Consider the following 22,393-nt stretch of genomic DNA (forward strand, 5'->3'; position numbering starts at 1 on the left):
TTCTCTTTCTCTCCCCTATACTCTCTCTAAGTCCCCCCTCAATACCTCTCCTCCAATTCGCTCCCTCCCTCTCCCCACTCTCCTTTCCTACGCTCTTCTCATTCATCTCATCCCATCTCTTATCAATTACTCTCTCCTCTTCCCCTCTTCCTCCCACTCTCTCTCCAAAAAAAAATCTCCTCCCTCTCCTCCCCTCCTCAACTCCTTCCATTCTTCCTCCCCTCTAATCTCCTCCCGCTCTTCTCTACTTTCTCTTTCTCTCATCTTCTCTTCTCTCATCTCTCTCTCCTCTTCTCTCTCTCTCATTCACCTCCCTCCTCTCATCTCTCTCTCTCTCCAATCTCCCCTCTATCCCACTATTTCATCTCTTCCCCCTCCCTCTCACTTATCATAATTCTCTACCACCCCCCATCCCCTCATGGTCTCTCAACTCCTTACTCTCCCTAATCTCCTCAATCCTGCTCTCACGCTTTTCCAATCTCTCCTCTCTCTTCGTTCTCTTCTCAATCCGTTGCACAGTGGCGGCACCCATGTGTCTCTCTCTCTCTCTCCCCTCTCTCATGGTTTATCGATTCTCCCCCATCACTTTCGACCTCCATCCTATCCTCGCCTCTCCCCCCCCTCACTCAAATCACCTATCCTCTCCTCCCTCTAACTCCACCCCACCTCTACTCTCTCTCTCCCTCTCCTCTCGTCGTCTCTCTCTCTCTCATCTCTCTCTCTCTCTCCATCTCTCCTTCTCCTCTCTGCCCCTCTCTCTACACACTCTCTCTCCCTGTACCCCTCCCCCTCCCTCTCTCCCCCAAATCCATTCCCTTCTCTCTCTCTCCCTCTCCCCATCCTTCTCTCTGCTCTCTCTCCTCTCTTCTTCTCTCTCTCTCCCTCTCTAGCCCCCCTGTCCACTTCTCAAGCGACCCACACTCCAAACAAACTCGACAACCACAAGTATATCTTCTTCCTTCTCTCGCTCTCCTTCAGCTTCTCTCTCTCTACCAAAACCCTTCACCCCTCTCCCTCTCCCCCCATATCTCCCTCTCCCCAACCGCCACCACATTCCCTCTCATCTATCTCCCATCCCGCTCCTCTCTCTCTAATCTCGCCCTCCTCTCTCTCTCTCTCATCTTCTCTCTACTTCTCCTCCTCTCTGCTCCCTACCTCTCTCTTCTCTCCCCCCTCCGCTCTCTTCTTCCTCCCTCTCCCTCTCCCCCCTCCCTTCCCTCTCGCCTACTCCACTACTTCTCTCGTCCCGTACCTCCTATCTCCCTACCCCCCCCCCTCTCTTACCTCTCTCTCTCCCACTCCCCTCTCCTCTCTCACTCTCTCTCTATCTTCTCTCGCCTCTCTCTCTCTCTCTCTCTCTCTCTCTCTCTTCTCCTCTCTCTCTCTCTCTCTCTCTCTCCCTCTCTCCTCCTCCTCTCTTCTCGCTCGTCTATCTGCTCCACTCGCCTATCTCGTCCCTCGTCCCAATCTCTAGTTCTATTCTCTCTCTCTCTCTCCCTCACTCCCTCCTCACTCGCTTCCCTCTCTCAAAAGCTGCCCTCCCTCTCATCTCCCTCCCTCCCTCCCGCTCTCTCTCCTCTATTCTCCCTCCCCCTCTCTCCCTCTCATCTCCTCCCATCCATCTCTCACCGCAATCACTCTCTCTTCTCTTTCTCTCCCCCTCCCTCCCTTCCCTCTCCCCCCAACCTCCTCTCTCTCGTTTTCTTCTCTCTCCTCTCTCTTTCTCGTCAAATCTCTCTCTCTCTCTCTCTCTCATTCTCTCTCTCCCTTTTCCCCCTCCCTCTCTCTCAATCTCCGACTCTCTCCCACTTTCCATTCCTTCCCCCCCTCTCCCTTTCTCCTCCACCCTCCTCCAAACCTCTCCTTTTTACTCCCTCTCCTCTCCCCCTTTCACCACTTCTCCATCCTCTCCCTCCCATCCTCTCATACTCTCCTCTCTCTCTCATCTTTCTCTCCTCCATCTGCTTCTCCCCATTCATCCCTTTCTCATCTCGTCTCTCCCCTCTCTCTCATCCCCCATCTCTCCGCATTCCCTTCCTCTTGCATCTCTACTCTCTCTCTCTCATCCTCTCTCTCTCTCTCCTCTCTCTCCCAGTTCACTCTCCTCTCTCTCTCTCAATCTCATCTCTCTCTCAATCTCCTCGTAACCCACTTCCACTTTACCCTTCCCTCTCCCCCATTCCTCTCCCTTCCTCTCTCTCTCTCTCTCTCTCTCTCTCTCTTCAATCTTTGTCTCTCCGCTTTCCATCCTCTCTCTCTCTCTCTCTCTTCAATCCTCTCTCTCTCTCTCCCCAGTCTCTCTCTCTCTCTCCGCCTCTCTCTCTCCCCTCACTCCCTCTCTCCCCTCACTCTCTCTTCTCCCTCACTCACTCGTCTCTCCCTCTCCATTCTCTCTCGCTTCTCTCTTCTCTCTGCTCTCCCTCTCTTCCTCTCTCTCTCTCTCTCTCAACCTCCACCTCCCTCTCCCAATCACATCTCCCTCCTCTATCTCTCTTCTCTCTTCTCTCTCTCTCTCTCTCTCTTTACTCTCACTCTCCCACTCCTCTCTCCCTCGTTCAATTCTCAGATTTTCTCTCGTCTACTCTCCTCTCCCCTCTCCCACATCCCACAACACCCCCCCCCCCCAACATTTTGTGATCCGCATCATCTTGTGGGATGTCCACACATTGTCCCAAGTATTCCACACTTGCCTGAGCAAAGCTGCACTTCTTTAGGTGCGCTTTCAACTGGTGTCTACTAGAAGCACTATCCAATACCACTACTCAAATGCTCCCAGTGCTCCTCCACAGTCTTGCTGTACACCAGAAGTCATACGAAAGAAGACTAGGACAACTTCTAAGGTGCTGCTTGAATACAAAACGATCATCAAGGAGTTGAAATGTTGCAGGAGCACGTATAGTCAAAACAAAGGCATAGCAAAAAAATTCATAATGCCTTCATTGTCCTGAATGCTGTCTTGGAACATCGCGTCTCTTCATTCTGATCTGGTGTATCTTCAGATTTTAGATCTAGCTTAGAGAACTCATGTCACCATGTAGCTCGTCCAACAGCTCAATCAATCACAGGAATTGGGAATTTGTCTGGACAAGTGCCTTTATCGCAGAGCCCTGTAATCCACACAAAATCTCCAACTCCCGTCCTTTGGATCTTGACTAAGAGAATAAGACTAGAAAAGGGCTGTTGCGTGGGTTGATATCTCTGCCTCCCAGCATTTCCCAGATCAGCCTTATTCAAATTCATCTTTTCTGAATACTAGGGGTAAGCGGTAAGGACGGACGCTGATCGATCTCACTTCTTTCAAAGTCGATGCATCGCATCCAACTCTCTCTTGAGGAGTTAAACCCTGGGCGGTTGACAAAGACCTCTCTGAATTGGTGTATATGAGCGGCTTGTAGTGCAGAGGGAACATTAGTCCTTCCTCGATCCAATCGGACCCCTTGCACAAGCGGTGCAACTCACTAGAAAGCCTCCTCCTCCCTCACTATCGAATGGTTCCTGATGGAGGGATTTAGACAAAACCTTGCCTTAGGTCGCCCGGAATCTACCCTGAATGTCCTACTTCTTGCCCAACCACCAACCTCCATCCATCAGTGTTCCCAATTGATTTTAGGTCTCTCCAATGTTTGCAGCCATTATCATCCAAGGAATGACATCTGTACCCCAATTCCAAGGGAAGGAAGTCTTCCTTTACATGGATCCTTGAATCTTCAATTACCTACTCCTAGACAGGGCAACCTCGACCCATCTCTCACCTTCCGGCGCCCATCATTACTCGCGTACCTCCAGTATCTACTAGCTCCATCCCCAAGACATCTATCAATCTGGCGTGGAAGACCTGAAAATTGTGGGTTGCATCCCACTGTCATGCAACGACCACAACCTCGCGACCGAGATCTCTCCCTTCACAGCTCCATAGTGTCGACTCGAGTAGTCCCCACTACTGAGTTATCAGAGAGACTGTCTGCTAGCGGAGTTATCCATAGCAACTTCTCATCCACTCCACCTCGGGGCACTTCCCAGCTCGCTCTTACCGCTCTTCCTCGACTCTTCACAACACGAGACGGAAATGGAAGAGATGCGTTCCTTGACCATTATGCCATCGCATGTACTCTCTCATCCACATCTGACAGCACAAACCCTTTGCTCTCTCTGTCTTGCATTTCTTTTCTCGGTCAGCCGTTTTGAACGTCCACATATTTCTCCTCCAAGTCTTTTTCCTTGGGTGCTCCTTTGTCCACCTCGGGCTACCCTTTGAGAGCTAATGAGCCGACCCCAGTAGTCATTTCTGTACGATCCCCTGAGTACTGTGCCAGCTGCGGCTCGAGCTCTTCTCAGACTCTTCTTGATCCCTCAACCAATTGTCAAGCTCCATAACCTTACCATAATCCTTGGCTCCAAGCACTCTGACAGCCTGCTTCGTATCTCGGTCTTGAGCCCCTTCATCGAAATTATTCTCCATGGAACGACTCAGAAAATGTGATCGAATCTGCTTGCCAGGGTTACTCAAATCTGTCCCAAGCAATCGCGCCACAAGTCCCTCCTGCGGTTAGAGCAAAATTTTTTCATCAGAAAGTCATCCTCACCCATCGGCTGCGAAAAACGCTCTAATAAACAATCCTTAAACTCTCTCCGCTCCGGATAGGCTCCCTCTTGTCTCGCCACATGATACCATGCCTAGCGCCTTCCCTTCCGACACAAATCCTGCGCCGTAGCTTCTCATCATCTGTCAACCCGTGACAGCGGAAGTAACCGTCCACCTCTCATTAGACTCAACCAGGGCCATCTTCGCCCTCAAAGATGGCATTCTATCAAACTTATCACCTTTCGGATCCTTCCGTACCTCATCCGGTTACTCTCTCATAACCTTTTCATCTTCCGTCTTTGAAGCTGACGGTGCTCCCCAATATCCTGACCGTGCTGTCCCGGTCCTCCCTCGGCGTTGGATTTCGACACGTCATGCAATATTCCCCTTTCCCCTTTCAAACTTCATCCAGTCACCTCGCACGCTCATAATTCAGCACCTTGGACGCCGATATTCTCTCTATCTACGCTAAAATCTGCACTTTCCCTATATTCCCCCCTCCTGCCTTCAAAGATCCCACACCTTGTACCGCTGAATTCCACACCTCGACTCCGTCTGACATCGCCCTCGCGATCAATTTCCCATGCTCATCTCCTCTCTAGAAAGTGGCTCTAGAGGTGGCATGTCGTCCTCTCCCTCAAGGATCTCTACTGCCGGATTCCTCCGCCCCCCGAAGCGGGTTCGGATTTCCTCCTACGCCGTGGTCTCCGGTAGCCTCTCTTGCTTCCGACGTCGTCGGATTAGTCTTCATCTCCAATAATTTCTTCATCATTTCTTCTATGGCCATAAATTTTCCCTCCAACCTTTCATTGTTAGTGGTGATTTGATTTTGAAAATCAAAGAATCTCTCCTCCAAATCGGTTTTCGATTGACCAACTTCGCCTTCCAAAACGTCCACCTTCTTTCCGGCCATTGTTCTTCTAACGGATTCACAGAAATCTTCTTCCGGAGACGAGGAACTTGCTGAAATTTCAGAATTTCAGCCGCCGGTGGCCCCGAATCGATGCTCTGATACCAATTTGATAGGAATTACTTGGTTCACAAGTAATTCTAACCCAAACTAATAAATTTACAGCAGCAAACTGCTGTCCACAGCAGAGAAAACAGCAGGAAAACAGGGAAATCTGAGAGAAAACGCAAGAAACGGCTTTTATTTCACTAGCAATGAAAGCAAAACAAAGAAAGATACAACGTTCTTCGATTCGAGAGGAAGAACAACTCTCCACAAGTCTCTAGCAAACCCTAGAGCCCAAGAACACCAAGAGATCTCAAACTTCTCATTCAAATTCAAGATGATCCCTAATTCCCCCCAATCTCCTAATTAAACAAAAATAATCATAAAGGACAATAATGGATTTCCTAAAACAGCCGCCTTCATTCAAATTTCTCCCTCCCAAATCAGAATTAATCCCACGTGGGGTCCACAGGGAGTTCCGCCCCTTGCTGCCGTTTCCGCCCAGCTCGTCTCGCGTAGCAGTGGACCGGTCCCTGTTGGACCGGTCCAACCGGCCCATCCTGGGCTGGTCTAACATAAACAGAATGATGTTTATCTAGAAGATTTGCCTTCTATCTTATCTGCCAAAATTTTCTTTCAGAGATTTATATTTCATTGAGGTGGTCTGTCAACATCATATATGTACGCTAAATGGAGACCGTTCAGAATATGCATGAATACCATTATGTGTTGGTTTTTTACTTTTTGATGATACAAATATGCTGTACATCTTAATGAAAAATGGCACACAGAAGCCAAGAGGAGGTTGCTAAGTAATACATTAGGTGAATCATTTCTTCATGGGTTCCTTTTTGTGTGTTTGTGTTGTGTGAGCCCGCATGTACATTTGCATCTGTTTTTGTGTGGCAACTGTAAATGTAATTTACATTTTTCTTTATTGTTATCTTCCGGGATTATGGATTCTGGAATGATCTTCTCTAATCAATTCACATATGAAAGCATAAGTATTTAAAGGAAACTCTAATAACATTCATATGCATCTCAAAGCTCTTCAAGCAGGTCTTTGAGTCTTAGTCTGCTGAAATAGGAAGGACAAACCTCTCCTTTTGTTTTTCTTTTGTAATCTGTAGAACTTGGAAATTCTCATAGCAATGCATGTGCAATTTATTTCCAAAATACATAGCACTTAACAAGGAAAAGGGTAGCACAAAATGATTTAACGGATGACTAGGAATCAAAGATTAAAAAGGCAAAATAGGAGTTGAGGCGTTTTTACGTAGCGAGGCAAGGCATAAGCCTTGAGGCAGATCGAGATGGTAATCTCAAAATAGAAAAATAAAAAACACATGAACTTAACAATAATTCATAAAAATGACAAAAATAAAACAAAACATCAACATAGTTATTTGATTCATCATCATAAAGATATAAACTACAAATCTCAATATTAAATGTTATTATAAAATGTGAAAGTTTTAAATGATATTCAAAGCAAACACTTTTTTAAAAGATAAATACACCATAAAGATTATAATCCATTTCGAATCCTTACTTTCATATTCTTCATAATAGCCCTTGTATGTAATAATTGTATCATCTTTGAATTCTATCTCATTGTCATCTTCTAAAGCTTCTTCAATTTTATTAACTCATCATATTAATTAACATTGAATTTAATTTAATACAAAATAAAGCAATAAATTAATAATACAACAAAGTAATTCATTATATTTAAATCAACATTTGATATATTTTTGAAGCTTAAACTCCACTTTGCTACTTTCTTTAAATTAATTGTGAATTAGATGTTATTAACAATTTAGTAGCCATTTAAATATTAGCATTGATATCTTTATTTTCCTCATCATCAAATTCATTCCTCAATTTTGAAATCTTTCACTATTTTTTGCTATTATCTATTCATCATTAGATAATATATAATTAACAACCCAATGATTTATTTCATTATCACTAGCTATTCACTTCTATAATTTGAAGTGTTTTTCTTTTAAATTTTTATTAAACATAACAAAACCATTCAACCTTATTCATTCGTCTTGTATTTAAGCGGTTCTTTCTCTTTGTATAATAATAATAATAATAATAATAATAATAATAAAGATATAAAGATTAATCAAAATAAGGTGCTGCCTCAAAAAACCTAGAGGGGTATACCTCATTAAAATGGGCTTAAGCCTCACTGGCACTACCGAGGTTTAATTCTCGAGGCGCTCATTTTGGGCCTAAGTTTGAGGGTCGTCTCAAGGCGTATGCCTCAAATAATTTTTTAAACCACGCTAGAAATATAATCCATGAAAATGAAATAATTTATTAAATCTTATGGTTCAATTAATTTTTTCAGTTACAGATGAAAGATTTGTATTTACAAGCATAATGAAAAAAGTCATCCTTCCATGTATCTTGCATTCTTTTCATCATATCATTTTATGATGTTTTATCGAAAAAGATTCACTAGAAGTAAATTGGCTGGTTGATTTGGTTATTGGCACTTTTATGTTAAAATATGTTTTGTGTAATGTTACTATACATAGACTCTTATATCAGTGGGCAGAAACAGCATTTTGTAGGCTGGTGATAGTCCATCAATTTAATCGTTTAGCACTCGGATTATTTCTTATGATTAATCTGGATAGGGTGGTGCTGTATTTGGGTGGGCTGGTAACGTCTACAATTATCGGGTGTTTAAACCTGAAATAGCGCTTAGTTGTTGAGAATGCTGAAACTGTCCGTGCTTCAGCATGCAGGCCTGATTTTGCGTCGATAACATCAGCAATGTTCAAAACCTTGGTTCGAAGATTGAACTGTATGCTTGAGTTTATTTAGATAAAACATGCGTTTGCATTTTATGCTGCTCTAGTTATTGGTTACTTTAAATGCTGAATCAATTATAATGCCATGTATTTAGCAATTTAGTTTTGGTATTCAAGACATTTTGCTTTGAATGCTAGTGTGGCATATGAAGAAGCTGCTCAAATGCTTCAATTTTCTAATCTCTAGTTCTGAATATTGCATTAATTTCTGGCTTAATTCTTTTCCACCTCTCACAGGACATACTGGATAAAGTACAAAATCTTTCCCCGAAGACTCTTATTGTGGACTCAATACAGACAGTTTACCTGAGAGATGTTATAGGAAGTGCTGGGAACATTACACAGGTTCGTTCATAAAACATTTCAAATAAACATGTAGCATTCTTTTTCCTGTTCTCTAATATACTCATTGTTTTACAAAATTACAAATCCCGAGCTGGTTTATAGCCTTCGCTCCATTAGTTGGAGGTTAGATATTCTATCTGATGTACTTTACATGCCTAGTGTTTACATCCTTATTGTTTGTCTCCCAGGTGTATTGTATGCTAATGAGAGAAAATGTGTTTTTTGTACCCTTTCTGGAGCCATTCATTTTGCTTAAGTAAGTTTTTAAAATTTCATCTCTTCTAAGATCTGAAACATGACTTCCCGAAAATATTTGAGACTATGGTTTCATTTGTCGTGATTGATTCTTAAATGCCACATGCTCCAAGGTGAGTAATCTCTTTGAGGATTTTTCTTACACAATTCAAGAAGAGAAGGTTAAATTTCATTTATTTTTCTAGTCAAAGATCTGATTCTCTATTGCAGTCCTAATATGAAGATTTTTCACTGGATTATGGCAATATAATACATTTAAACTTTGATGTATCTAAGAGCTTTTGGCGATTGTTTCTATTTCATACCCAACCTGAAAATAGACCTAAAATTGACCACAGTTTTGGAATATATGAAGTATGAAAACTTTGCTTGAAGTGAGCAATACCATGCCTCCTGGCATAAGTTTCTTTCCTTTAGCCAACTTCTCATTAGATGATTGTGTAGTTTGATATCTATCACTCCAGTGTTGTGTTGCCAAGAACTTGCAAATGTTGCATAAAATTCCATGAATTTAGTTTACTATTCACTAAAATTGCATTTATTTTCATTCTTTTTGAGGACTAGCGTGGAGCATCACCTAATATGTGATAATATATGATGTTTTTTGACATTCATTTGGAAGGGGCTTTATAAATTGTTTGGTGTTATAAGGGTCATGGAAGCATTTTTTTTTCTTTATTTTCATCTTGGGCACGAGCATATTAAAAACACAGCTTCAAGGATCTGTCATATATATTCTTCTTTGCTACTATTTGGATTAGGTGGAGCAAAAGAAGTGCTAGATTGTTCTCTAATATGAACAATATTAAAGTTGAGTTGTCTTTGTTTGTGGTACTCTTTTTGTTTGAGATTCTCTCTCTGGCATACTTTTGGATTTATTTTGCTTCATGCAAGGAGGCTTCTATCACATAATTCAACTTTCTGATCTTCAGCTTCCAGAGAAACCAATTGATCTTATTTTGACCATTTTTTTATTTTCTTACTTTGTGATTAGCCTTTTGCTATATCTTTTTCTCTTATTATAAAGAGAAAGGTTCCTCCCAACTTTTCAGTAGTAATAATAAAAAAAGTTCTGTATCGCATTAAATTATGTGGAATTTCTTGAATTACAGCTTGACACAACCCAAAGAAGGCTCATCCTTTAAGAGAATTAATAATCAATGCTTTGATATTGTGAAGAACTCTTCTCATGTTGCATAACTTATCCTTAAAGAGAATTAACAATGAATGTTTTGAGTGTATCTATGTCTTTACAACAAGTTAACAATGTAAGATGCTTTTTACATCGCTTTATTTCCATGATTTTGGTGCAGAGGTGATTAAATCTTGTTGATGTGTGAATGAATATGCATTAAGTTGAACTGTCCCTGAGATGATGTTGCGTTGTCTTATTATTACCTGCTAAGATTACTTGTTTATGGCGGGGGGTTTGCATTATTTTGAGATTCTTGTCCATGATTACTTGGTGATGTAGTTGGGGCTGCAATATTGGAAGTTTCCATTCTTGATTCCGTGGTGAAGGATTTAATGCTTTGTTTATGTGTGCAGTTCATTTTTTAGTAAGATGAAACTTCAAATACTCCAATGAAGCTACTTCTTAACATTCTGGATTTATAATTTCATCGAAGCATCAAACTCTTGTACATGTAGAACTTATAAATTGGTTGTATTATTGTATATATATGTATGTTAGTTTCATTCTGATGGTTAAATATGACTATAAATCTAATCTCTATCTATTTATTTATTATGCATATACTATAAAGTAACTGTGTTCCCACTCTCTTGTTTTGTCATTTATATCCATTTAATGTGCCACAGGTCAAAGAATGCACCTTGAAGTTGCTTCATTTTGCGAAGGAAACAAACATTCCTGTGCTCCTTGTAAGTTGCTTTCTTATATCCAACATTCTTAAACAATAATATCGTAAAGAGCATGATTTTGGTTTATGAAAGCATGTTATTGCTGCAATTATAAATCATGTAATTATACATCAGCCATTAATTATGATTTATTATTTTTACTTTCATTATTATATAAAGTCTCAACTTTTTATTGGATTTACCATGTGTTTATGCTCATTTATAATTATGTTTAGATGCCTTGAATTAGTAGGTAGCATGAATGCTCTAATTATGCATACTGCATGACGCTTCATGATCGTTACTTTCATGAGGTTTTAATGCCCTAGATACATATTTTAACTAGCTGATGCTGATGTTTTATTTATTCTTTTCAGATTGGACATGTAACGAAAACTGGAGATATCGCCGGTCCTCGTATGCTGGAGCACATGGTGGATGCCGTTTTATATATAGAGGTTGGATCTTGTCAAATACTCATTTCCTAGTACACTTTTGCGTAGAGAGAACAATAATCGATTCTCTTCAACTTAGGATTTGTTATATTTACTCAACATCAATTTCAAAGATTTAAATTTAAGTAAAACTTTCTCAAATAGTTTCAATATGCATTTGACGTAAAGTGAAGCAAGCATGGGTATTACGGAAGTCATTTTGTGGGAGCAGTTTAACCTGAATACATTTTTTACTTGCTTTTGTAAGTAAATACCAGGAAGGTTATATGGTTGGGATGGGCTTGTTGCAAGAGATTTTGGTCCGTGAATGTTTACTTTCTTATTTAATTGAGAATTTATTTCCTTAAATTGAATAATGATCTTCCAGTATTGGATGATTGTTTTTTCACGTTATCCTTGTATAAGTCATTGGTTAATTCCTTTAGGGGCTAGTCATGGATGGCTGAACTACCCTGTTTTGTATTTGCTAGAGGAGAAAATTAGGTTGTTATATATATATATATATATATGTTAGCTTCAATTTATTTCATAAATGAGATATATGTAGATGATTCAGAGCTTTGGAAAAAAATATTAGCCACTTGATGTGAATTGGAAACGTGAGAGTGATAGTCTTCTTGTATAAAATACAATTAATTTTAATATGTTTGTATTGTTTGTGAAAAAAGGGTTGCTAGCAGCATAGATGATGCCATAGTACAATATTATTAATTGAGTAACTTGAAAATCATACTCTCTTGAAAGAGTCTTTACCTACATCATTTTACATGTCTGATTTCATATTCTTGGAATTTTGCATGTCCTCTATCTATTTTTAACGTTCTTCGTGTAATACATCTTGTCTACCTAGTTCTCTTCAGAAGTATTTGTACATATCCTTGTTTAAAAGGTGTTTCAAGATGCGCACCTTAAGATGCACCTCAAATTGAGGCTAGAAAATTGCCTCAAGACTTAAGGAAACTGGTCTCTTAGGTTGCGAACCTGTTGATCAAAATGTTGCTAATAGCCTAATAATTTTGAGGATTCTTCTTATGCTCATAGGTTGGTTGGTAATTTGATCTGTCTTATTGCCACTTTACTATATATCTCTTTTGTTGTAGAAGTTAGGTCATCAGGTACAAATTTCCAAATAAAATATTAGAAAACTGTTGTATATACTAAGGTATATCAAGAAGTCACGAGGGAAAATGGCCACTATATATTAAGAATGATCATCTTAATGGTGGAGATTTTTATGATGTTGAATATGCTGGATCAATCTATGATAGAAAATTCATATCGTTGTACTTCATATTGGTTACATAGAAGAGTAAGAAATAAATAGTGGTGGTCAAATCAAACTCTAATGCACACTACAAAGCTATGATACACTCAACATATGAAATGATGTGGTTAAGATCCTTCTTAAGGAATTCAGTATCCTAGTTGCACAACCTATGGTTTTAAACTATTACAATCATGCTGTCATTTATATTGCTAGTTATACCATATTCCATGAAAGAATCAAACACATTGTGGTTATTTGTCACATCATTTGGAATGCAGTGTTATCTAAGATGATTGTTAATCATATTTCTAACTTAAAATAGTTGATAGATTTATTTACCAAGGCTTTTGGTCTGCATCAGTTTTCAAACTATGAAACAAACTGGAGCTTATTTGTATTGATGCTCCAACTTGAGAGGGAGTGCTAACATCTGCAAAGTACTTTAGAAAAGTTTCCTATTTGTAGCTAGTGGATTATAATTATTTTATTGTACCTCTAAAAATTGTATTTGATTCTCTATTATAAAAAAGGATTACTCTTACTAAATAATGGATACCAAATTCCTTTATTCCTGACTGTAGGTTTTAGAATTTATTAGATTTTTTATATTTTAAATCTAGTTGAAGTATCTTTATGGAGAATCATTAATTTGAATATCTTAGTTGTAAATTTAATTTTGGATAAGGTTAAATTTGGTTACATATTATTTGATTTTATTTTTTGTAACTTTATTTTTATAAATCAGATTCTTTTTCTTGTATTTGGAGTGAAATTGTATTAAATGAAATGTTGAGTAGCTCCAGAATGTCTCACTGTTGTGGATGCTTGAGGATTTACATCCCTGTTTTCGTGCTTTGGGTTTTCAACATTTTTTATTAAGAATTTTACCACAATACCTGAGGAATTTTTATTTGAGTATCATTTTCTTTTTCTTTGAATTTTCTATTTGCCTCAATATTCTGCCATGCACAATGTATCAATGTACTTCTTGCATGACATCTTTTTTCAAGTCATTATTTACAGCATGGGGTTACGGTTTTACTAAGCATTGTTAAAATATGGCCCCACCCAAATGTTGAGTAATATGGTAGAATCTCATTGAAGCAGTCAATGATTGTTGCCTGGCAATTCATCGTTCAAAAACACACATTTTTCAAATACTTGCATGGTAATGCATATGCAGGGAAAACTAGTGATTGGATTTTAATCTATAGCCATGTCCATAAAATTGTTTTCTTAAGGTATTTTGTTATATTTGTGTTGCTTGGTATTTGAAATGCTGTTCCAATCTTAATATAGAATTGGGTTCTAAATAGAACTTCAACATCAATCCCTCCCTTAGTTCCATATTGGCGTGATCCTCATGCTCTAGGTACACCTTTTTTCTTAGGATCTTCATTGATTTGTTGCTAACGTTCTTGTTTTATCATTTTCCTTTTTCTCTTGCTCTGATTAATTGATATTCTTGAGCTTGTGCTTGGCTGAACAACTCGATATTTTATTGACAAAAAGGTCATTTTAACTATTGCTTGTGAACCAGATGTTAGAATTTCTTTTTTGTTCATAGCATATGGAAGGTTGTTGCAACCTCTTTGCGTGCTACTTCACTGACTTCGAATTGCTATTCTTTTTTTCTCACAATTCAGATTGAAAACTTTATCTGCTAGAATGAATATTGCTATATGAATATTACATGATTGTAAACCTGTACCATATTTCAGGGGGAGAGGTATTCATCTTATCGGTTGTTGCGATCAGTGAAGAACCGTTTTGGTTCAACAGATGAGGTAATGCAAGTTGATTTTTTTGGCTTATTTTTTAAATGGTTCTTTATTAATCTTCAATTACCTTTCGCTAATTATTAACCATGGTTTCTGTAGATGGCATATGCATTGTTCTGTTTTCTTTTGCGTTAAGGTTGATGATTAATAGTACCTTCATATGGAAACTTAATTAAGCTAGGCTTATCTTCCATGGTTAAAATTATATAAAAATAACAAGCGATCTCAACTAGAAAAAGAAAGTAAAATATTTGGGAGAAAAAACTCTCTTAGTAGTTGGAGCATGTGATGTTGTTAGGCTATTTTATACCTTTTTTTTGTAGGTAGCTATCTTGACCAAAAAAGCAATTATTAGTTTAGTTCAGGATCTTAACAAAACTTTATTATCTTAATAGTTAGTATAGCTTTGGAATATTACGAACTTCTGAGATTCAAAATGTTAATATTTATATTAGAAACTAAATGAACGAATAGTGTGAATATGCTTAATTATAATAGAATAAGCCATAAGTACTTGTGTTAGTCTGCAAAATGCAAGAGCTAAAGACCATACATACCACGTAAGCCATTGTTTGCGAATTGGGATTAACTTGGCAGACTATTTTGCCTATATCCTTTTTCTGTTGCTCTGCTGTGTTACTAGTTGCCATGATGTTACAGATGAAATTAAGTGTCAATCACAATTATATTTATTATTTCTGGATTCTTATTTGTTGTTGTGCCACGGAAAGGTTTCTGAAGTATGATGAAGTTGTGAAAGCATGGACATAGACTATCCAATTATATTGCATTCTGAATTTAAACTACTAAATTATTTATTTTTTTATTATATTCAGGATAAATTAAAGAACTTTCTTTCTGCCAGCTTGGCTTGCTTGAAATGACGGAATCAGGCCTTCAGGCAGTCTCCAATCCTAATGAAATGTTTCTAAGTGAGAATTACTCCGATTCAGATGTCTTGGCTGGACTTGCGCTTGCAATTGTTGTAGATGGGTCTCGAACCTTTGTTATTGAAATTCAGGTAAGTTAAAATTTGATAACACAACACTTGTTTATGTGAATGTAAAAGTGTTTGTAGAATTTTTTTATCAGCATGTTTTTATACACTAGTTTACTAAATCTAAATGCCACTGGTCAGCCTTGAAGAACAAATTTTTTTTGCCCCATCAGTGTGTTTTTTGCCGCAAATGTAGCTTTTCTTTCTAAATTGTGGGCTTTTTCAGTCCATCATGAATCTGATTTCAAATTGACTAGAACTATTAAACGGAATTCATGGCATCTATTATGATAATGGTAGTTCTTTAATAAATGGATTATAATTTTCCTATTTATTAACTATAGAAAAGAGGGGAGTGGTAAAAATTTCTGTATTTCTCATTCATTTAAGTGTTGTTTATACAAAGAGCTACCTAGGCTACATTAGAAATATATAGAATTCTCGGTAGAAAAGTAATTACAATCATTTATTTTGAAATCTCGGAAAGGCCAGCTTATTAGTAGCCCCTTGCCTTATTGAATTTCAACCCCTTGAATTCATGGACTTTGGTACCTATACCTTGGTAATTTGTGGGATGGAGGATGCCATAAACACAGGCTTGGTTCCTATTTTCCTTTTTTTTTTGACATTCTGCGATTTGTCAACATCCCCGCTCAAATTAGTTTGTAGAGATCCATCATTTGTAGTTTGTTCAAAATATTTATTCAATGCTGGATTGCAAAGCTCTTTAGTGAGTTCACAATTTTTAACAACAACAATTCATGAACTTCTTGGGCAATTGCGCTGCACTCAGATTCTGCTCTTGATTTTGAGACTGTATGCTGTTTTGTATTTCTCCATGCTACAATATTTCTTGCTACAATATTTCTTGTGAGTGATGTGTGATATCTTAAAGTTGATCATCTATCCACTTGTGACCCCGCATAGTCAGCATTAATATAAGCATTCTAGTTCTTTCATTTCATATTTTTATTAGGTACCCTTTTTCTGGGTTAAATTTTAAATGCTCGAGAACTCTATAAATAGCATGAAGGTGAGATTGCTTTTGAATTGTGTATGAATTGAGTTATCAGACTTATTGAAAATGCAATATAATAAAAATATGGGATAATTAGATTAGTTTTTAACTAACTTTTGCTATCGTATGTTGACCACTGACCCACTAACTCCTCATAACTCCCTCAAATTATGGTAGCCAGAAGAGGACTCCCACTCGACTCCTCTCAGTTAAACACACACGAGGGAAGCACCCTAGCAGTCGAAACCGCTTGCCCACTCTCTCATTTCCTTTGTACCACATGTAGGAACCATTCTGGGGCCATTCGACATTCTCGCGCTTGCCCCTCTCCGTCTCTAATGCATGTGCTCCCTCTCTTGTTTTCACTGGATGCTGCACACAGGAACCCAGGCACTTGAACTCCCTCTCCCTTGTTATCTATCTACCGCACGCAAAAGTCTAGACAAAGAAGCCCCATTCAACTCCTTTGTGCCTCACGCGGCCTGCACCTCCGACTTGACACCCACGTTCGTCTCCAATTCAAGGCCGATCTCTAGTCCCGTGTCCCAGTCGCGTCCCGACCTCCAACCATCTGAATCGTCTTGCATGATTTGTTCTCGAGCTGGCACACCTAGCCGTTGGCCCTCCTCTCTCACTCGACCGCATGTAGGGAGCAAGCCCCTTCATCTCTCTCTGCCCGCCCTGTTGCTGTCATCATCAATCTTTTTACACTAAAATAGCATAAATTCCTTTCTTGCTTGCTTAAATAACATGTACAGAAGATCCTGTCTGTTATATTTTTGACCCAGTTGAGAAAAAATGAGAATTAAATAACAAAAGATCCCCAGGTTAATTAATTCTAAACAAATTTGTATCATTTTAAATGATTTAAATAAATAATAAATAAATATGTGTCATTTCAATTGATTAAAAAAACAGAGGGCAAAATGATTTGCTTGCTTGAAAATAAACTGATTCAATTTGGAGTTGGCTCAGTGTATGATGTATGCATATTAGGTCCTATACGTTGTTATATGGACGATCCTCCTTGTCTAGAGAAAGTTAATATATTAAGAACCAAAACTAGTGTTAAAGTCCTTAACAAATTAAGTAATTTCAATAGTTCATTAAGATTTTGCACTCCAAGATATAAGAAAATTGATCAACTTAATTCTCAATTACTACAATTCATTCTCAATTAACTTCTTTCCTGCAGGGATGTGACAAATGCCCTTTTACCGGTTAATTTTGTCATATAATGACACCACCATATAACGGTCACGGCCAAAACCTCTATATTCGCTAATGGTTAAAAGTCCCTTTAGTAATGAATTATATGGTGCGCTGTATAAGATAGAAAACACTTTTTTTAGCTAAGATTGACTTAAATTCAACCCCTTAGACAAACATCCTTTCTAGTTTTATATAAGGTGTCCTTAGACGTAGCAACTCATGGCTGCCGACAAGGTTCTTTCAATCAGGCTGGGTTGACTGCCTCCGCAGACTAAGTAGACTAAGGACCATGATAGTCAGGGACGACAGAACCATGTGATTTTAATCCAACCGTCATCATTCCCCCGTTACTCGCTTTAATTATATGATGATAAATTTCAAATCATAAACTAAAAAATTCAAAATTAAATTCAAATTATAAAATTGTTTCTATTATATGTTAGGTAGTTATTACGTCCTATTTAATGACTAGCCTTAATAAAAAGTTCTTTCTCATTATCTCGAGAGGACCATAGGGGTTGTGCCTATGGGAAACCCGAACTCAGATCATAAAATACTCGCAAAATGAGGGCGAATTTTCGGGTAATTTCTTATCTAAAACCTAATCTGCCTTTTGATCCCAGAACCTAAATTCGTTGAAATTCTCCTCGTTGACAAAAAGAGGCGTGGAGAGGTCGAAGCACGAATTTTTAGAGACCACATTGCCCTTTTGTCAATTTCTACTCTTTCATCATTTGTGCTTAGTTCTGGCCTGATTTTAATGGAGTTTTTTTTCCTTGAAATTTATCATATTTGTTTCTCTTAATGGATTTTTCACATATTCGTGCTGTTAGATAAATATCTTTTTATAATTTAACTAGTTTTATATCGAGGAAAGTGTTTTAGCTTCTTGAGATAATTGATCTCAAATTATTCAATGAGTTTTATTATTATTATTATTATTATTATTATTATCACCACCTATAAACAATTATGCCATTGATATATATAATAAGAATTGTCACTCCCATTTTAGTAGTGTTTTATGTAGAGTGTATGGTCTTCTTGAGTTTTTTAATGTCCCTTTCCTTATATAGTAGCTAGTGATATTAAAAATGTTGTAAAAGATGTTCTTGGAGTATTAAAGAGAAAATCTCTAAATAGTAAAAATAGTAGGTGGTTGAATCAAAATATACAAGAAAAAATAAAAAATAAGAAAATTTGTTATAAAAATTATTTTAGATGTAAAAATTATGATAATTGGGAAAGATATAAAGAAGTCCGTAAGGAGTATAAGAATGTAATATGCAATACAAAGATTTTTAGCTTTTATTGATTTATATAATAGATTTGATATTAATGAGGGTGAAAAATATAATTAGAAATTAGCCAAACAAAGACATAAGAGTAATAAAGATTTAGTTCAAGTAGAGAATGAGTGTGTTGATTCCTATTTTTAAGATTGATTTATATAATAGATTAGATACTAATGAGGGTGAAAAATATAATTAGAAATTAGCAAAACAAGGACATAAGAGTAATAAAGATTTAGTTCAAGTAGAGAATGAGTGTGTTGATTCCTATTTTTAAGAATAAAGGCGATGCATAAGATTTTTTGAATTATAGAGGAATTAAGTTAATGTGTCATACTTTAAAACTATGGGAGAGAGTTATGGAGCATAGATTGCGGCGTGATACTAATGTTTCTCAAAATTTATTTGGATTCATGCCAGGTAGGTCTTCTATGGAAGCTATACATTTATTGAGAGGTTTGATAAAGAAAGCCTTTGATAAAGTTCTACATATGGAGTATAATTTTAATAGTAATAGTTCTAGTGGAGTGATTGTGACTTTGGACGATCAAGTCATTAATAAGAGTACATGTTACATATATTTTGGGTATATTATCCAGAGTTATGGTGAAATAGATGGGGATATTATTAGTATAATGCATGTTGGATGGTTGAAGTGGAGGAATGCATCGAGCTTGTTGTGTGATATAAAAGTACTCCTCAAACTTAAGGGAAAATTCTATAAAAATTGTGGTGAGACCTGCAATGCTTTTTGGCGCAAAATGTTGGCCATTAAAAGAGAAACATAATATTAAGTTAATTGTTGCAAAAATGATGATGCTCAGGTGGATGAGTGGCTTTCGTGTTAGAGACAGGATACGAAATGAGCATATATGTGAAAAAGTTGGAGTAGCTCCAGTGGAAGGTAAGATTAGAGTGAGTCGCCTTAGATGGTTTGGTCACATAAAGTGGCGGCCTTCCGATGACCCAATTAGAAAGTAGATGTATTAGATTTAACTTATGTTAAGAAAGGTAGAGGTAGACCTTGTTGACCTCATTTTTGTATGAGGTCACTTGGGTCAATCTTGACCCTTAGATTAATCCTGATCCCAGATTAATCCAGACCCTAGGATTTTCCTGAATCCTAAGATCCTTCTAGATTTTAGATCCTATGTTCTACGATAGATCCTAGGATTCCTCCAGATAAATCTATATCTTAAGATTTATTTTAGATCTTATGACTCTTTTAGATTTCAGACTTTAAGATTTATCCTAGACTCTAGGATTCTCCTAGATCCAGACCTTAAGATCTATATAGGTCTTAGGATTCTTTAGGAGCCTAGATCATAGGACCTATCTAGAACCTATGACTCCTCTAAGACCTAAACCCTAGAATCCCTTTAGATTCTAGGATAAATCTAGACTTCAAACCAATCCTGGCCTTAAGCTAACCCAGATCTCAATTCAAAACAAACCTCAATCAAAATCCAGACTCCAGTCCAGTTCAAGATCTTAATCTCCAGTTCAAACCTTAATCTTGTTTATAATCAAACTTCAACCTTATCCAATCAATTATGATCCTCCAAATGATCATAAATGATTTAGATAACTCAAACTTAATTAATCAAACTCAAAATCCAGATCAAATCCAAAATTCAAACCCAAATCCTAAGTCCAAAGGCCCTGTCCTAAAGACCTTTTTTAGAGATTTTTTAAACACTTCAAAACCCAATCAATTGACCTCTGATTCAGAGTCTATCAGTTGCATACTGATGGGACATGTCTTTAGAGGCAACCCTCCAAATTTAAGCTCATTCTGAGATCTCTAACCCCAAAAACTAAATCAAAATCAAAAGGCTGTAAAACCTTTAAATATTTACAGCCTATGCCACTAGATCTGCCACCTAGTGGATTTTGACATTGGAGCTTTCTACAAAGCCTCCAATCACTTCCAAATACTTAATCCTGACCCATTGAAGATTAAACTGCATTTTGGTGGACCCATTTTGACCCCCAGTCAACTATGGGTCAAAATCACCAAAATAACCCTTAGGGGAGCTCAAGTATCAATTTCAAACCAAATAAACTCTAAATTGCTTGCAACCACTTCCAGCAAGTTTCAAATTTCAAAACAAATCAATTAGACCCATTTCCAAACTCTGGGTAAACCTGGTTGACCAAGTCAACAGGGTTGACCTAAGAGCCATTTAAGAGTCTAAATAGGTGATTTGACTGAAACGACCTATCTAAGCCATGAAACTACTTCTATTGATTTTCAAATGTCATTTCAAACTTGTTGAGCTCAAATTAGGGTCCCAGGTCAACCTAGTTGACCAAGTCAACCTAGTTGACCAAGTCAACCTAGGTTGACCTAAATATCTTTTAATGTTTAAATAGGTTATTTTAACCTATTCAACCCATTTAACCCCTTTCAAGCTTTAAATTAACTCCAAACTATGGCCTAATCATGCCTTAAATCTTGGCCAATCAAATCTAGCAAAAATTGACCAAGTCAACATATGTAAATTTGGTCAAACTAGCTTAAATCTCTTTCCACTCTTCTAAGTTTTAATCCTCAAGCCTCAAGATCTCTTCAATTTTCCATTACAGCAGTTTCAAATAGGCTCTTAAGCTAATCCTAAGCTAATTTAGCTAATCCTAATCAGATTAGGATTAAATCAAATCTATCCCATATGCTTAAAGGACAATTTCACCTTTCCACATAGATGTACTTTGTCCTTTTTGATTCCTTGCTTCTATTTGCCTTGGAGACAGATGACATGCATCAAGGAGGCCCCTGAGCTGATCAGACCATCCAATAAGTCTAGGGATGCTTAAATAGGGTGAAAACCTTCATTTGAGCAAGCGGACTAACCCTAGCATTCTCTCACTTAAGATCTCTCATCAAGATATATTCTAACCCTAAAAAATCCTCAAAAACCTTTTCTAGATATTCCTGTAGCATTTCCAAGTCTTTCCCCACCGAATCTAAGCCTCCAAAGCCTCATTGGTGAACCTAGAGAGAGAAAGAGGAGTTTCAAATATAACTTTCGATCCAACAAGATAAAGCTCTTAGTGTCTTCATAAGAGTTGTAGAGGATCACTGCAGCTTTCCAACGAGGCCAATAACACAAAAATTCGACAGTTGGATTGTAAGTTATTATAGTTTTTAGTTTAAATTTCAAATTGAAACTGTAGCAAATATACAATGCATGAAGACTCCAAAATTTAGGCATTGTTAGATTATGTTGCCCTCTAGCTACAGTTCAAATTTCATGCAATTTCGTTGAGTATTTTGAAAGTTATGGGCATTTGAAGTTTTCTAGCTCTGGTTCAACCAGAACCGTCTGATTGCGCCTTCAGCGTGATCGGACGGCCCAGAAAGGACCCCGTCCCCTCGGTTGGATTAGCTGACTCATTTAACTAGAGGGTTCCGCCGTGCCACATGGCACGTTCTCATTGGGCGCCGCCATTCCGGCGTTCAGTTTGACCAAAAATGGTCAAAACAAATTCAAAAAATGCCCAGAACTTTAAAAATTCACCAAAAATTCATTTTAAGTC

General features: G+C 37.7%; 1 protein-coding gene across 5 annotated transcripts in view; it reads left to right on the plus strand.

The window, feature by feature from the left end:
- Positions 1–22,393, plus strand: part of LOC110103111 (DNA repair protein RadA) — a 112,833-nt gene that overhangs the window by 43,323 nt on the left and 47,117 nt on the right. For all 5 annotated transcript variants that reach the window (XR_003700560.1, XM_020831685.2, XM_028694368.1 and 2 more), the window contains 5 exons: positions 8,606–8,713; positions 10,790–10,852; positions 11,209–11,289; positions 14,275–14,340; positions 15,200–15,355. Coding sequence is in view for 4 of the 5 variants with exons in the window: in XM_020831685.2 (XP_020687344.1) it covers positions 8,606–8,713; positions 10,790–10,852; positions 11,209–11,289; positions 14,275–14,340; positions 15,200–15,355 (474 nt within the window). In the remaining variant the exon portion in view is untranslated. The remainder of the gene's footprint in view (positions 1–8,605; positions 8,714–10,789; positions 10,853–11,208; positions 11,290–14,274; positions 14,341–15,199; positions 15,356–22,393) is intronic.

Source organism: Dendrobium catenatum, unplaced genomic scaffold, assembly GCF_001605985.2.
Source record: "Dendrobium catenatum unplaced genomic scaffold, ASM160598v2 fragScaff_scaffold_465, whole genome shotgun sequence".
NCBI lineage: Eukaryota > Viridiplantae > Streptophyta > Magnoliopsida > Asparagales > Orchidaceae > Dendrobium > Dendrobium catenatum.